The 15,724-nt window shown below is 38.7% G+C and overlaps 1 protein-coding gene across 1 annotated transcript; it reads left to right on the plus strand.

Annotated features, from left to right (window-relative positions):
* The first annotated feature begins 1,577 nt into the window (after window positions 1–1,577).
* Window positions 1,578–2,345, plus strand: LOC141416522 (uncharacterized). Its single transcript, XM_074053475.1, has one exon. The coding sequence runs from the start codon at window positions 1,578–1,580 to the stop codon at window positions 2,343–2,345; it is 768 nt and encodes a 255-aa protein (XP_073909576.1).
* Window positions 2,346–15,724: the final 13,379 nt, after the last annotated feature.

The raw sequence follows: 15,724 nt of genomic DNA on the forward strand, positions 1-15,724 counted from the left end.
TTACAGTATAATATCCTTAATACTGTAGTTTCAGCATTGTTTATTCAACATTGTTTATTTTATTTTATTTTTTGGCAGCACTGAGGTTTGGACTTAGGGCTTCAAGCTTGCAAGGCAGGTGCTCTTACCACGTGAGCCACTCTGCCAGCCCTCAACATTGAGGATATTGCAATAAAATTCACCCTGGAAGAGTGGGGCTTGTTGGATCCTTCCCAAAAGACACTCTACAGAGAAGTGATGCCAGAAACCTGTAGGAATCTGTCCTGTAGGTAAATGTGGCATTATTACTTTATTCAAATTGTGAGCTACAGTTTTTGCTCATCAGTTTTGTTGCCTCACTTGGAACATAAAAAGGGATTATTTTAGTAAATTATAATCATGATCATATTGTACCAGGAAAATTGCTGAAATTTCAAAGCTATTTCTCACCTATTGATTAAATAATAATGATACCTCTTGTCTATATCTTAGGAACAAAAGAGGAAAATGAAAATACTGGAGAGGACTGCAGAAATCCAAGAAGAAATATGAGGTAATTGGTACTCACAGAAGGAGTAGTGTACATCAAAAGTTGTGGCATGAGAATTTTTTTCTTTTTTTATAATTATCATATTACTGTTGTACTGGAGGTACCTTGTGACATTTTAAAAAGTTCTTAAATATATCATAGTTGAATTCGTTCCCTCTATTATTCTCCTTTAACCTCCCTCCCCATTCCTGGAATAGGTCCAAGGTCTCATTTTTCCATTTTCATACTTGAGTACACACTATTTCCACCATATTCACCCTCCTACACCTTTTCCTTATATCTTCCCTCCTCCCATTGGTACCAGCCCCCAGACAGAGCCTATTTTACCTTCCTGTTCTCCATTTTTAAAAAAGACATTTTCATTTGTTTTAAGATAGCTATACAGGGAGCTTCATTGTGACATTTCCATGTATATATGTATTATAACCCAAATTGTTCCATCTCTCTATTTTTTCTCCTTTCTATCTTAGTCACCTGTAATCTTTGCTACTATCAAATTCTTTCATGCTGTGGGTATCACGTGTATATGAAATGGAAAGGAGTTTCTGGCATAGAGGGCACACATTTCAGCCTGCCTTTTTATATTATGTCATGTATTTGAAAATGCAACATGCTTTTGGTTCAGGTCATCTCAATACACATTATGGCTGCATTTAAATGTGGTAAAACGCATTCAGTGTTTGTTAAACACCTAACATGGAAATAGTATTATGCAAGTACTACATATATGTTATATGCTGTTATGATAATAGCTGTCTTCAAGCCCTGCTGGAGAACATTTAGTACATTTGTGTTCTTAAACTCTTATTAGACCATTCTCTTAATAAATCGTTAATAGAATAACCGTGTTAATCTCATTCTTTGCAGACTTGACTTGTTAGAGAAACTTTGTGAATATGAACAAGGTATTCAAAATGTAGAATCTTTTCAAAGACTCCAGAGAATAGTAAACAAGGAAACTTTTCTGAGACTTACACAGTGTAAATGTTTTGTATGTAATGTTTGTGAGAAAACTTTCACTGACCCCAAATCTCTTCTAACCCAAGAAATGATACACAATGGATTGAAAGCCCATGAATGTAAGCAGTGTGGAAAAGCCTTCACTCAATTCGATACCCTTCATACTCATGAAAGAACTCACACTGGAGAGAAACCCTATGGATTTAAGCAGCACGTAAAAATCTTCTTTAGTTCTAGTAACCTTCAAGTACATAACGGAGCTCACACTGGAGAGAAGCCCTATGGGTGTAAGCAATGTGGAAAAGCCTTTACTCAAGCCTCTCACCTTGTAAGGCATGAGAGGCATGAAAGAAATCACAATGGAAGTAAACCTTGTAGATGTGAGAAATGTGGGAAAGCATTTGCACATCCCTGTCTCCTTGTAGCACATGAAAGAACTCACACTGGAGAGAAACCCTATGGATGTAAACTATGTGGGAAAGCCTTTTCATCTTCCAGTGACTTTAAGAAACATGAACAAAGTCACACTGGAGAGATTCCTTATGAATGTAAGCAGTGTAGAAAAACCTTCATTAGTTCTAGTAAACTTTGTACTCATGAAAGAACTCATACTGGGTACAAACCTTGTGGATGTGGGAAATGTGGTAGAGTATTCACATATCCCAGCTTCCTTAAAATACATGAAAGAACTCACACTGGAGAGAAACCCTATAGATGTAAGCAATGTAGCAAAGCCTTCATTAGTTCTAATAAACTTCATAGTCATGAAAGATCTCATACTGGAGAGAAACCCTATGGATGTGAGCTATGTGGGAAAGCCTTTTTAACTTCCAGTAACCTTAAGAAACATGAATGAATTCACACTGGAGAGAAAACCTATGGATGTAAGCAATATAGAAAAGCTTTCATTTGTTCTAATAATCTCCAAACACATGAAAGAACTCACACTGGGAACAAATACTATAGATGTGGGAAATGTAGAAAGGCATTCTTACATCCCTGTCTTCTTGAAAAACATGAAAGAATTCATACTGGAGAGAAACCCTGTGGATGTAAGCAATGTGGGAAAACTTGTAACTTCCACTCAACTTAAGAATCATAAAAGAAACTCACATTAGAGAGAAACCCTGTAGGTGCAAGCAATGTGGGAAAGCCTTTTTAACTTCCACTGACCTTAACATACATGAACAGACTCACATTGGAGAGTAACTGTACATATGAAAGCAAGGTGAGAATGTCTTCACTCATTTCTGAATCCTCAAACAATGAAAATTCTCACACTAGAAAGATAAACTACAGATATAAGCATAGTGAAGCTGCTTGTATTCATTCTGTTAACCTGCAAACAAGTATAATAATTTACACTGTCACAAACCTCTTATTTGTAAGTTGGGGAAGTATTCACTCATCCCCTTTACCAGCAGATACAAGAAAGATATCACATAGAACAGAAACTCTGTGTATGGAATCAATTAGGAAGCCTTCATTCATCCTACTTCCTTTTCACAACATGAAATAACTACAGTCTGGCACTCATGAAAGTGCACAGTGTATAGAACTTTCATTAGTGAAAGCATGCAGTGTCATCTGTATAAAGCTTGGTTTCCTCCACAGATATGTTAGAAGATGATATATAGAGAAAATATGACTCAGGTCTTCATGCTTGCAAAACAGGCACTATACCACTGGAGCCATGCCTATAGTCCATTTTTCCCTGGTTATTTTGGTGATAGGGTTTTGTGAAGTATTTGCCTAAGCTGGCTTCTAACCACAGTACTGTTCTCAGCCTCTCAAGTAGCTAGGATTATAGGTGTGTGCCACTGGAGCCTGCATTGTGTTTCATTCTTACATAGCTGTGGACTGTGTGTTTCTAATGTTTACTCTGAAAATAAGCTTTATGCTTTTTATCCTGGTGCCTGCCTGTAAACCCAGCCACATGGGAAGCTGCAGGATTTGGATTGCTTACACCCACAAATTGGACATTAGCAACACCCTATTTCAATTTAAAAAAAAGCTAAGTGTTTTTGTGTAAGTTGTGTTAAAGCAATTGTGTTTGAGTTTCATAGGTACTATCTTAAGTCAGTTGATAAGGTATTTATATTTTGATTTAGAGCTGTGTTGTATTGATGAGTGAATTCAAATGTGTTGTAATTTCCTGTTGGCTTAAATTTTATGGAGCATTTGAGTAATTTACATTAATGTGCCATTGAAAAATAAATGTTGGTTAGTTGTTGGAATTTTTCTAATGTTCTCATGTTGCTTTCTCTTAACATTTATTCATTTATACTGTCTTTATGCCAGAATACATGACTTTTTTAAAACGTGGATATTATATTAATTTACCTTTTGATATATATGTTCTCTTTTTTTTTTGACAGTACTGGGTTTTGAACTTAGGGTCTCATGTTTGCTGTGCAGGCATTCTAACCCTTGAGCCATTCTGCCATCCCTTTTTTGCAGTTGGGTATTTTTCAGATTCTGTGTCACAAACTATTTGTTGAGGTGGTCTTGAATGGCAGTTCTCCTGATCTCAGCCTCTCAAGTAGCTATGATAACATGTGTGAGCCACCTGCATCTGGACAATATACGTGTTCTTTAGCAACATTGCATAGATGTTTTTCACAGTCTACACTGTTTTCAAACAACTTGTATGGTAATAAATTTGAACTTTTATATTTACAGATTAATGCATAATCAATAAATTAGATCTTGTTTTTGTTTGCTACTTTTTCCCTTTCTTTTGAACTGTGTATTATCATGTACATCCAAATATAGGTACTTTTTCCTCATGTAAAACTTATTTTTATGCTTTTTTTTTTAACTCGGGGCCTTCATCTTGAGCCACTCCACCAGCCCCTTTTTGTGAGGGGTGTTTTTCAAGATAGGGTCTGGTGAACTATTTGCCTGGGCTGGCTTTGAACTTCAATTCTCCTGATCTCTGCCTCCTGAGTAGCTAGGATTACAGGCATGAGCCTCTGGTACCCAACTGTTTCTATCCTCATGGCATTAATTTTTATTTGGTTTTGTGCTGCAATACTCTTCATGCTAGTGTGAATGTTCTCAGCACAAATCACCAACACTATACTATATTTCAAATATGTAAAAATTGTAGTATAAAATTTATCACAAAATCATAAAATGTGATTTAGTTCATCAAGAGTATTTTCCATAGAATTTCTTAGAGGGTTGGTATGTCTTTTAATTGGAGAGATGGAAATTCAATACAGTGAGGTTTCCCAACTATTGGTTGCACTGGTTCCATGACTACAATTTTATCTGTGACATCACAAAAGGTCATAAATGGAATACTGGAATAAGAGTGCAGAGAACCTGATTGTGGAGAAGTAAAACAAGTCACATTAGTGATGTATGTCATTCAGAATATGTTTTGTTTTGGCAATATTAAGGATAATTCACTAAGTGTTTTTGTCTTTGCTTTGATCCATCCAAGTCACTGAGGAACATTACCTGCTTTTGGAGGCCTGTGACATGTCTCTTCATGAGAGTTAGGCTTTCCTGCGAGTGTGAGTCCACTCCAGTCTTCCGGACTTACTATTTCCTTTCATACATACTATTTAAACACTCAAGTGTTTCTTACAATGTATTAGACAATGTTCTCCATAAATACAGATACTCAGTTTCTCATGGCAAACCAATCAATGGTAATGCATAAACATAAGCGAGATATGTATTTACTACATCTCATCTTGTAAGCCTTAAACTTTAGTATATTGGTATGAAAATATCCCCATCACTTAAATTACCCTAAATTTGGGCAAAATCATCTAACAGGATGTCTGTTTGAACATCATGTGTGAAGTGATTTAGTTTCTTCTTGTGCCCTATGGAATATATTGACAGTCTTTATGCCTGTGAACTCAAGGACTAATACACAGCAGGTTACTGCCATTACCCAATATCATCAGAAAGATAATGCATATTGCTGCTCCAGCACTGACTTTTTTCAATGCTGGTGCTTACACGTTTATGAAAAAAGTGAGGTGTTGAGCAAACACTAAAATGTATATTCACATGATAAAAATAAGGTTTGTGACTCAACTCTGTTCTAGATCACATGCACAATAAAGCTGAAGGATTGAATCCCAGCACTGGCAAAAGCAAGGAACCAAATACCCATAAAAGTTGCAATTAAAATAAATACTGTCAAGGTGACACAGTAGTAGAGCTGGGCTGTGTGTTTTTGAACTCTTTGGAAAGTTGTATGAATGAGTAAAGATGTCATTGATCATTTCTCTCAGTATCTCATCCATACATATAATGATGAATTCCACCAATGATTTCCTATACAATACATCCTGTGCTCTAAGCCCACTGCTTCTCATGAGTGTATGTGGATGGTGGCAGGCACAGCAGAGTCCTGCCTCATGGAATTAACCATCATGATTTTCTATAAAGTATTGTCTTAGTGCATTATTTCTGCCATGGTTAATGTTTTCTTGCGTGTCATATGTGATCTTCCTCTATAGATTGAGTGATACATAGCATATAGCCTCATTCCCTGGTCTCACACTTACTTTAGGCAGACACTCTACCACTTGAGCCACTCTGTTTGAGCTTTGTTTTGTATTGGGTTTTTTTGAGATAGTATTTCATAAACTATTTTCCCAGGGCTGGCTTCAAACCATGATCCTCCTGATCTCTGCCCCTAGGATTACAGCTGCCAGCCTGAGATTTCCCCCTTGAAACACCAAATGAGGCCTGGAAGTTGTTGCTTTTTCAAGTAAAAATTGAGGTGACCATCACTTTGAAGAAAATACTAACGAGTGGAAAAGTGTGACTTGGACTTGAGCTCAGGTCTTTGCACTTGCAAAGCAGGTGCTCTCCCACTTGAACCAACCTCTTGTCTTTTTGCTCTGGGTATTTTTGGAGATGCGATCTCATGAACTGTTTGCCTGGCTGGCCTTGTACTGTAATCCTCCTGATCTCAGCCTCCCAATAGCTAGGGTTTCATCCATGACCCACTGTTTCTCAGGGTTTTTTTTACTTTTTTAAAAATTTTGTTTTTGTTTTTGTGGTGCTTAACTTTGAACTCAGCAAACACAAGTGATGTACTGCTTCTGCCATGCCGGCAGCTCTTCTTTGACTTTTGTTATTGTTTTGTTTTTGTGGTACTGGGGTTTGAACTAAGGGCCTTGAGCTTGCTAGGCAGGTTCTCTATAACTTGAGCCACTCTGCCAGCCCATTTTGAGAGACTGCCATGAACTATTTACCAGGTTTGCTTCCAGCCATGATCTTCCTTGATGTATTCCTCCCAAGCGGCTAGGATTATGGGTGTGGTCATGGCACCTAGCTGTTTGACATTCTATTTATTTTTATTTTTCATTTTTTAGCCACACTGGAATTTGAACTTAAAGCCTCATGCTTGCTAGACAGGTGCTCTTATCATTTAAGCTACTCTACCAGCTCTTTTTTTGTGATTGGTTTTTTTCAACATAGGGTCTCACAAATTATTTGCCCAAGGCTGGTTTGGAACTGTGGTCCTTCTGATCTCTGCCTCCTAAGTAGCCAGGATCACAGGCTTGAGCCACACATTCTTTTTAATATCTTTTGGGGAGCGTAATTGGAAGCATTATATTTGGAACAATCCATAAATCCCCAAAATCCATTTTCTTTTCCACAAGTATTACTTCCCTACGCTCAGACTTCTACACATTTTGGAAGAAATGGAAAGTACAACTCATCTGTGTTTCATTGATTGACAAATGAAGTTCACTCATTTTCTATTCATTTATGAGTTACATTTTATTCACACCATGGATTGTTGTATGATTTCATAATTGCTGTATCTCATTTGACACATTCTCCCCTTTTCCTCTTCTTCCACCCCACTTATAGTCATGCAAATTGAGGATATGGCCTTAACAAAATCACACTTGAAAGTAATATATCTCCACTGGGCACTGGAGGCTCATGCCTGTAATCTTAACTTCCCAGGAGGCAGAGACCAGTAAGGATCATGGTTCAATGCAAGTCTGAGAAAATAGTTGGTGAGATCCTATCTTAAAAAAGCCCATCACAAAAAAGAAGTATGTCTCTCCTTATAATGTCCTAAACTGTCAACACATGTCCTTAGCACTTACAGGTAACTCAGGAGCACACTATTAAGTTTTCTATTCTCAATCAGCTTTATATAAGTGCCATCCATTAGCATGCTTTTATTATTGGTCTATCAGGAGATGTTTGGTGTAACTATAATCTGGGGATTAATAAACAGTAACTCAATTTTAGATCTAGGAAAGATACCTTGTGTGGTCAAGTGTACACATTTATTAATCAAGTCAGAACAGAAAGAATGAGGGGTAGCATATGGAAGAAAGGAACTTAAGTTGAAAATATGATATATTGAGGAAGAAGCATGTAATTCTTTCCTGTCACCAAATACCACATCTTTTTAAAGAAGTTAGTAATTTTGACTACTAGCACAATTTATCATTTCTTCTCATTTCCTCATGTCTCCCTGAGTTCTTTAGACCTTTGAAAATGTCTACACACTATCTATAGAAGAGAATGAGCAAAGCATTACCACAAAATATACATGCAAAAATCTTAATCCTACACTAAAAATTGATTTATGTGAGAACCCATGTAAAAAGGCATCAACTCAGTTATACCCCCAAAACAAGAGCCAAGTCATTTTTTCAATGGATGGTGAAGAAGATAGATCATGGCTGTTAGGGTGGAACTCACTGGCTTAGAGCCAGAGTTCTCTGAAGAGGACTAGGCAGGGAGTTAGAAAACCTGATGACTGACAAGCATAGCTTTGGTGTTGATAAGGAATTACATTGAAGACTGATCACATCAACAAAATGGCTTATGACATTTGAGCACATTCTTGCTAATCTGCAGACCCTGGAGCCCACAAAAAAACCCAAAAAAACAGCACCAGTCTGACCATCCAAACCCAGATTTCCCATGGCCTGCCGTAGGAGTATTCTATGACAGGTAGCCCAATCTGTGAGAGTTAATCAGATATAATCCAGTTTTCCAGGACTGACAATTGCCATCTCTACAAACACCCAGGAGAGCTTGAGGGTTTGGGAACCCCAATGCAGTTCTCCTATTTTTTGCTTTTGGTAGGGCATGTTTGAACTCAGTACTTCATGTTTAAAAGGAAGAGATCAGGAGGCTCATGGTTCAGCTGTCAGAGAAGCTCAAGTGGTAGAATATCTCCCTAGCAAGCCTAAGGCCCTGAGTTCAAGTCCTGGTACAACCAAGAAAGAGAGGAAAAAAAGGTGTTTTGCTCAGCCAGGTGCCAGTGGATCATACCCCTAATCCTAGCTACTCAGGAGGCAGAGATCAGGAGGATCGCAGTTTGAAGCTAACCTGGGCAAATACTTTGTGAGACCCTATCTCAAAAAACCCTTCACAAATATGGGGCCGGTGGAGTGGCTCAAGGTAAAAGCCCTGAGTTCAAGCCCCAACCACTTGAACTATTCCTTCAGCCCATTTTGTTCTAGAAAAACATGATCTAAGTTTCTTTGTGTATTTTTTTTATGAAAGAAACCTGACTGACAAAGACATACACAGACTTAAGAAAAGGATGGAAAATGATACTCCAAGCTATTGAAGACAGAAATGAAGTAGCAATACCTATACTTACATCTGACAGATTGGGTTTTATGGAAAAAGTAAAATAATTTGGTCACTACATATTAATCAAAGGGCTATAGTCAAGCAGTCATAATGATTGTAAATTTACACAAAATGCTGGTGAATGTAATCATATCAACAACTTCTAAATATAAAGGGACTGATTGTCTAATTATGGTTATCATAGGTAACTTGAATAGACAATTTTCATCACTAGATACATCATCCACACAAAAATACCTAGAAAGAAACTAAAGCATTAAACTGCACCTTAGTTGAAATGGACTTAACAGATAATCATCACTTATCTAACAGCTCTGCAGTCTACATATTCTTAAGCCATGTAGCATTCCCCCCAAATAAATCATGTCTGACACCATAATTAAAGGCTTAACAAATTTTAAAAATTGAAATAAGTTCTTCTATTTTATATCATAATGGAATAAAACTAGAAAGCAGTAACAAAAGAAACTGGAAAATATAAACACTGCAGTTGAGCAATAGAATTGCATTGTGGGACTGGGTTTGAACTCAGGGCTTCACATTTGAAAAGCAGGCATTCTGCCACTGACTTATTTTGGAGGTGGGAACTTGAAATCTATTTGCCTGGGCTAGTTTCCACATAGGAACTTCCCAGTCTTAGTCTGCCAAGTAACAAAGATTACAGGCCTCAACCACTGGTACCGTTGAGCATCCTTGAGGAAAAACACTTTTTTTTTTTTGCAGTACTGGGGCTTGAACTCAGGGCTTTCACCTTGAGCCACTCCACCAGCCCCATATTTGTGAAGGGTTTTTGAGACAGGGTCTCACAAAATATTTGCCCAGGTTGGCTTCAAACTGCGATCCTCCTGATCTCTGCCTCCTGAGTAGCTAGGATTAGGGGTATGATCCACTGGCACCTGGCTGAGCAAAACACCTTTTTTACCTCTCTTTCTTGGTTGTACCGGGACTTGAACTCAGGGCCTTAGGCTTTCTAGGGAGATATTCTACCACTTGAGCTGCTCTGACAGCTGAACCATGAGCCTCCTGATCTCTGCTTCCTGAGTAGCTAGGATTACAGGCATGAGTCACCAGTGCCCTGCATATCAGGTTTCTTTAATCACAGCTGTATACTAGGATTACAACACTCAGAATAAATCATTCCACCACTTCCCTTTTGCCTTCAGGTAGTGGATTAGACTGGGTAATTTGTGCCAGTGAAAACAAGTCTGAGAGGCCCGGGCTGAGAAAGACACCTTTATATTCTCCCTGATGGGGCAAAGTTTTAGGAAAAAACACCACTCACAAAGAAAGCCCATGAGAGAACTGACGTCCAACAGCAGGGTTTAATGGCAGGTATGAGGTAGCGCAGGAAGAGAGAGCTCAGCCCAGGCAGGGCCTTTTTATAGAAGAGGGAGGGTAAGGGGTCGGCGCATGCGCCAGGGTCCCTGATGGGGGTGGAGCTTGTCTGAGAGCGCAGGAAACCTTGTTAAAGGGAGGGGCTGTTTACTGGGAATGGCTCCATTTTCCAAGAGGTGAGACCTGAGGATAAACTGGCCACTGATTTATAAAATGGCAGCATTATTGTTCTATCACAAAGAGTTTGTACATTTCAGAGATGATGTGGATGAGTACTGTAATTTTAAAATATCAGTGGTTATATCAGTTTCTGGCACAGAGATCCTAAAACCCTTGGAATTTCCTGGGGAATGAGACTGCCTTTGGTTGCTTTTCATAAGCCCCTTTCAGACCATGTTTGAAGTTATGCTAATGAGGTGTCTCATTAACATAACTTTAGGAAGGGGAGTGGGAGTGGTGACCCTACAGAGCAAACACCTGCTTTGGCCAGGCATCTGCAGTGGGGGCAGTGTGGTGGAAATTTGGTGTTAACAATGTCACATATTTGCTTTCAGAAGTGATGGCAGAGAAATACAGCATAGGTCATAACCTTCAAAGACTCTGAGGGAGTGGTTTGGTGACTGGTCAAAATTTGGCCTATGGAGGAATGAGCTTTTTCAAAATGGTAGAAGGGTAAAGCAGGCTGTATGGAGGTGCCAGGACTCCATTTTGGCTGTTAAAGTTTTCCTCACTCACTCCTTGCATGAGCCAATGCTACTCTGCCCAGCGCATTTAACTTCAGTGTGATGGTTCCTGTATGAACTCTGGGTGAACGGGTTGCTGCCCTGGGCTGCTTTGCTTTTGTTTCCTTTTAGAATTTTTGTTTCTGTACTGGGATTTGAAATCAGGGCCTCAAGCTTGCTAGGCTGACGCTCTATGGCTTGAGCTACTGCACCAGCCATGTTTTGTGTTGTGTGTAATTTTAGAGATAGGCTCTCACAAGCTATTTACCTGGGCTGGCTTCAAACTGTGATCATTCTGATCTCAGCCTCCTGAGTAGCTAGAGTAGCTGGGATTACAGGCATGAGCCATCAGTGCCCAGAATCTTGTTTCTGTGGATAGCAGTTCACATAGAATTTTTCTATCATGAGACAAATGTAAGATGGTGATTTTCTTGGTCAGAAACTGAGTGAAAGAATAGGATCTGAAAAAGCAGACAGAACTCTGGAAATAATTTATTTTTTCAATGTAAGTTTATGTAAGAATATAAATATCCATGGAATCACTATGCAGGCCCCTGTGGCATGTCTCCTTGATCTCACCTAGTTCTGCATCCAGAGATGGCCACAGCATGGAGTATTGGGACATTCCTTATAACATTGCCATCTATTTACCAATAAGCAATGTTTTTCTTGGTTTTTCCTATTTTGGATTTTGAATGAGTTAGTAGTGTCTTTCAACTATCATTAGTTCTGTGCTGAAAATAGGTTTTTTTTGGTTTCTCTGCCATACACTCTTGCACACAAGGTGAAAGTTAAACCTTGTACATCAGCCTCTTCTCACACATTTTCTGCCAGTGCAGAAAATTGTTAAAGTTTTTGTTTCAAGTTTCGTTTTTCTTGGCAGTACTGGATTTTGAACTCAGGATTTCCATGCTTGCAAATCAGGCACTCTACTCCTTTATCCACATTTCCAGTCCTTTTTGCTCAGGTTATTTTGGAGCTAGGATCTCACCTTTTCCCCAGCCAGCATGAACCATGATCTTCCTATTTTAAGCTGCCTGCCTTCACTGGATTGACAGTCCCATCTATTGGTTGAGATGGGGTCTTGGAAACTCCCTACCTGGGCTTGCCTTGTACCAGGATCCTCCCAATCTTAGCCTCTGAAGTTGGTGGGATTAAAGGTGTGAGCCACCAGCTCCTGGATTCAAGATCATTTTTTCAATGTTGTTGTCAATACTCTACTTGGTTTTTCTCACCACACCCAATACTTCATAAACTTCTTAAAGATTGGGGGAGAAGGTAACACCCACGCACAGGAAATCAATGTGAGTCAATGCACTGTATAGCTATCCTTATCTCAACCAGCAAAAACCCTTGTTCCTTCCTATTATTGCTTATACTCTCTCTTCAACAAAATTAGAAATAAAGGCAAAATAGTTTCTGCTGGGTATTGAGGGGGTGGGGGGAGAGGGAGGGTGTGGAGTGGGTGGTAAGGGAGGGGGTGGGAGCAGGGGGGAGAAATGAACCAAGCCTTGTATGCACATATGAATAATAAAAGAAAAAAAAAGATTAGGGGAATGCTGATGTGTAGATTACAGATAATTCCATATTTATTAGGGAAATTTGATAATGTATTAATTTATCATCTGAACTTTTATGGATGTTTGCTTATTGCATGTTTTGTCAACATTTGGAATGAAATACTTTTTTTAATATTTGTCCATTAGCATTAAATTTTAAAAAATATTATACATGTTTTAGAGATTTGTCTAGCAAATCCAACATCTGGGTTTCCTGAGATGTGAAGAGTTCTGTCAACTGGATGTATATTTTTGTCTTCTTCCATTGTGATATTCCGTGGAAAAGTGAAAATGTGAATCTTAGCATGTGCTGTTAGAAATCAGATTCTCCCTCTTAGAACACAGTTGCTTGTCTTTTATTTGTTTTTCATTGTTGGAGGATATCTGTGTGTCCTGACAAGGACTTAGCAGGTCATTTCTTAATTGTGCCTTTTGTTGGAGCATATGGTGACTTTCTACTTTCTCCCATTCATGTGGTTACTTTTTTCTTTTTTCTTTCTTCTTTTCTTTTTTTGCTCAAACATTGGTAAACTTGTTGCTATCTAGAGACTAGCTATTATAAAATTCTGGATCAAAATTTGGAATTATATTATATAATATTATACACACACACACACACACACACTGTATGCCCAGCAAAATAAAATGCACAAAACATATAGAAAAAAATGGCATAGCCAGGTTCAGGTGACTCATGGCTGTAATCCTAGTTACTCAGGAGGCAGCGATCAGGAGGATGGTGGTTCAAACCCAATCCTGGGCAAATAGTTCACAAGACCCTATTTAAAAAAAAAAAAAATCCTTCATGAAAAAGGGCTGGTGGAGTCACTCAAGGTGTAGGCCCTGCGTTCAAGCCCCAGTACCACAAAAAAGTAAAAGAAAAAATGGCATGTGGAAATGTCCAAGTATGAAGACACTAGCCTACTATCTTTTGCAATTGCTTCCCTTGCAGCTCCTCCAAACTACTGAACAGTAATTTGTGAAGAAGTACTGTGAGAAACAGTACTTCTCACAGAAGTGATTTCACAATTCCATTCCCCCATGACAGTATTTCATATGAATTTCTGCAAAAGCTATTTACACAGTGTTATTTTATTACCTCTACATTTAACATGTGAGGGGCACATATAAACATCTACATGACTAGATGTTTCAAATGAGGACTCAATTTGTCCACTATATATATACACAGCTGTCTTCAATAACTGCACACATGCAACAAAGTATTATTTGAAAGTGTCTTCAAATATGAGAATTGTGGCCTAGAACCTTTCTCCACCAACCCATGGGGCTGTAATGCTCAGATTTGTCAGGCGCCGGTGGCTCACCTGTAATCCTAGCTACTCAGGAGGCAGAGATCAGGAGGATTGTAGTTCAAAGCCAGGCCAAGCAAATAGTTTGTGAGACCCTATCTTAGAAATACCCAACACAAAACAGGGCTGGTGGAGTGGCTCAAGTGGGAGAGTGCTTGCCTAGCAAATGTGAAGCCCTGAGTTCAAACCTTAGTACCACCAAAAAAGAGGGGGAAAAAAGTGACTTGTTCAAGGATTAAGCCAGTGGTTCAATGCTGTAGTCTTACTACTTGGCAGGCTAAGACTGAGAGGATCCCAGCCAGAGATTAGCTCAGCAAAATAGATTTCAAGTCTCCACCTCCAAAATAAATCATAGATGTAACTCAGTGGCAGAATGCCTGCTTTTCAAGAGTGAAGCTCTGAGTTCAAACCCAGTCCCACGAAACAATTCTATTGCTCAACCACAGTATTTATATTTTCTGTAGTTTCTTTAACTGCAGCTTCCTAGTTTTATTTCATTATTATATGATAAGATAGAAGAACTTATTTGAATTTTTAAAATTTGTTAAGCCTTTAATTATGGTGTAAGACATGATTTATTTGGGGGAATGCTCCATGGCCTACTAAGAATATGTAGACTGCAGAGCTGTTAGATGGAACATGATACATAGATGTTTAGTCCATTAGACTTTGGTGGCTCACAGGTGTAAGTCCAGGTTCTTGGGAGACAGAGATGAGTCAGAAGGATCTCTATTGGTAGCCAGCCAAGACAAATAGTTCTGGAGACCCTATCTTGTAAATAGCACATACAAAAAAGGGCTGACTGAGTGGCTCAAGTGCTAGAGCACCTGTCTAGCAAGCATGAGGCCGAGTTCAAGCCCCAGTACCACAAAAAATAAGTAAATATTTAAAAAATAAAAATAAAAAGTGTTTTAAATGCAAAGCTAAGGGTGGCAGAGCGGCTCAAGCGGTACAGTGCCTACCTAGCAAGCATGATACCTTGAGTTCAAACCCAGTCAGTACTGAAAGAAAAAAAAAAAAGAAAAGAAAAGAAAAGCTGCCATCCAGAGTTTAAGATTTAGCTCCAGAAACTATTAAAGGCAACAATCTGGGTAGTAGAATTGGAGTGGAGATTTTCTTTACTTTTATTTATTCACTTACTTATTTTGGTGATACTGGGGTTTGAACTCAGGGCCTCACACTTGCTAGGCAGGCACTCTACTACTTGAGCCACTCCACCAGTCCTGGAGTGGAGATTTTCAAATGGGTTAGCCACTTATGTAAATCACCAGCAGAGAATACCTAATGACAACATGAACTGTGAACTGCAAAGGTCAGAAAGCCAATGAAAGAGAAAACAAAGAGGTTTTTTTTTTGTGGTAGTGAATTTGAACTCAGGGCTCTACCATGTGAGCCATGCCTTGAGAGTTTATATTTGACTCATTGTCTTATCAAAAAGGTTGTTAAGGTGAAAATAATACTGTGTGTCCATCTTTGTCTCCTGAAAATAGCTTTTTACCATTTAAAAAATCTGTATAGTTTACTTTTGCATTTTGTAAGTAAACAGAAGAGACATGAGCGACACTTCTGGTTCCTTATTTGAACAATGTGACTGAGTTTCTGAGGGTTGTTTTCTCTACTAAATTATAAATATTGGTGTGAAACTGGTGGGGAGCCAAGACCTAAGATCAGTGACTCTAGGTTGAGACCATC

Source organism: Castor canadensis, chromosome 14 (genome assembly GCF_047511655.1).
Source record: "Castor canadensis chromosome 14, mCasCan1.hap1v2, whole genome shotgun sequence".
Lineage (NCBI taxonomy): Eukaryota > Metazoa > Chordata > Mammalia > Rodentia > Castoridae > Castor > Castor canadensis.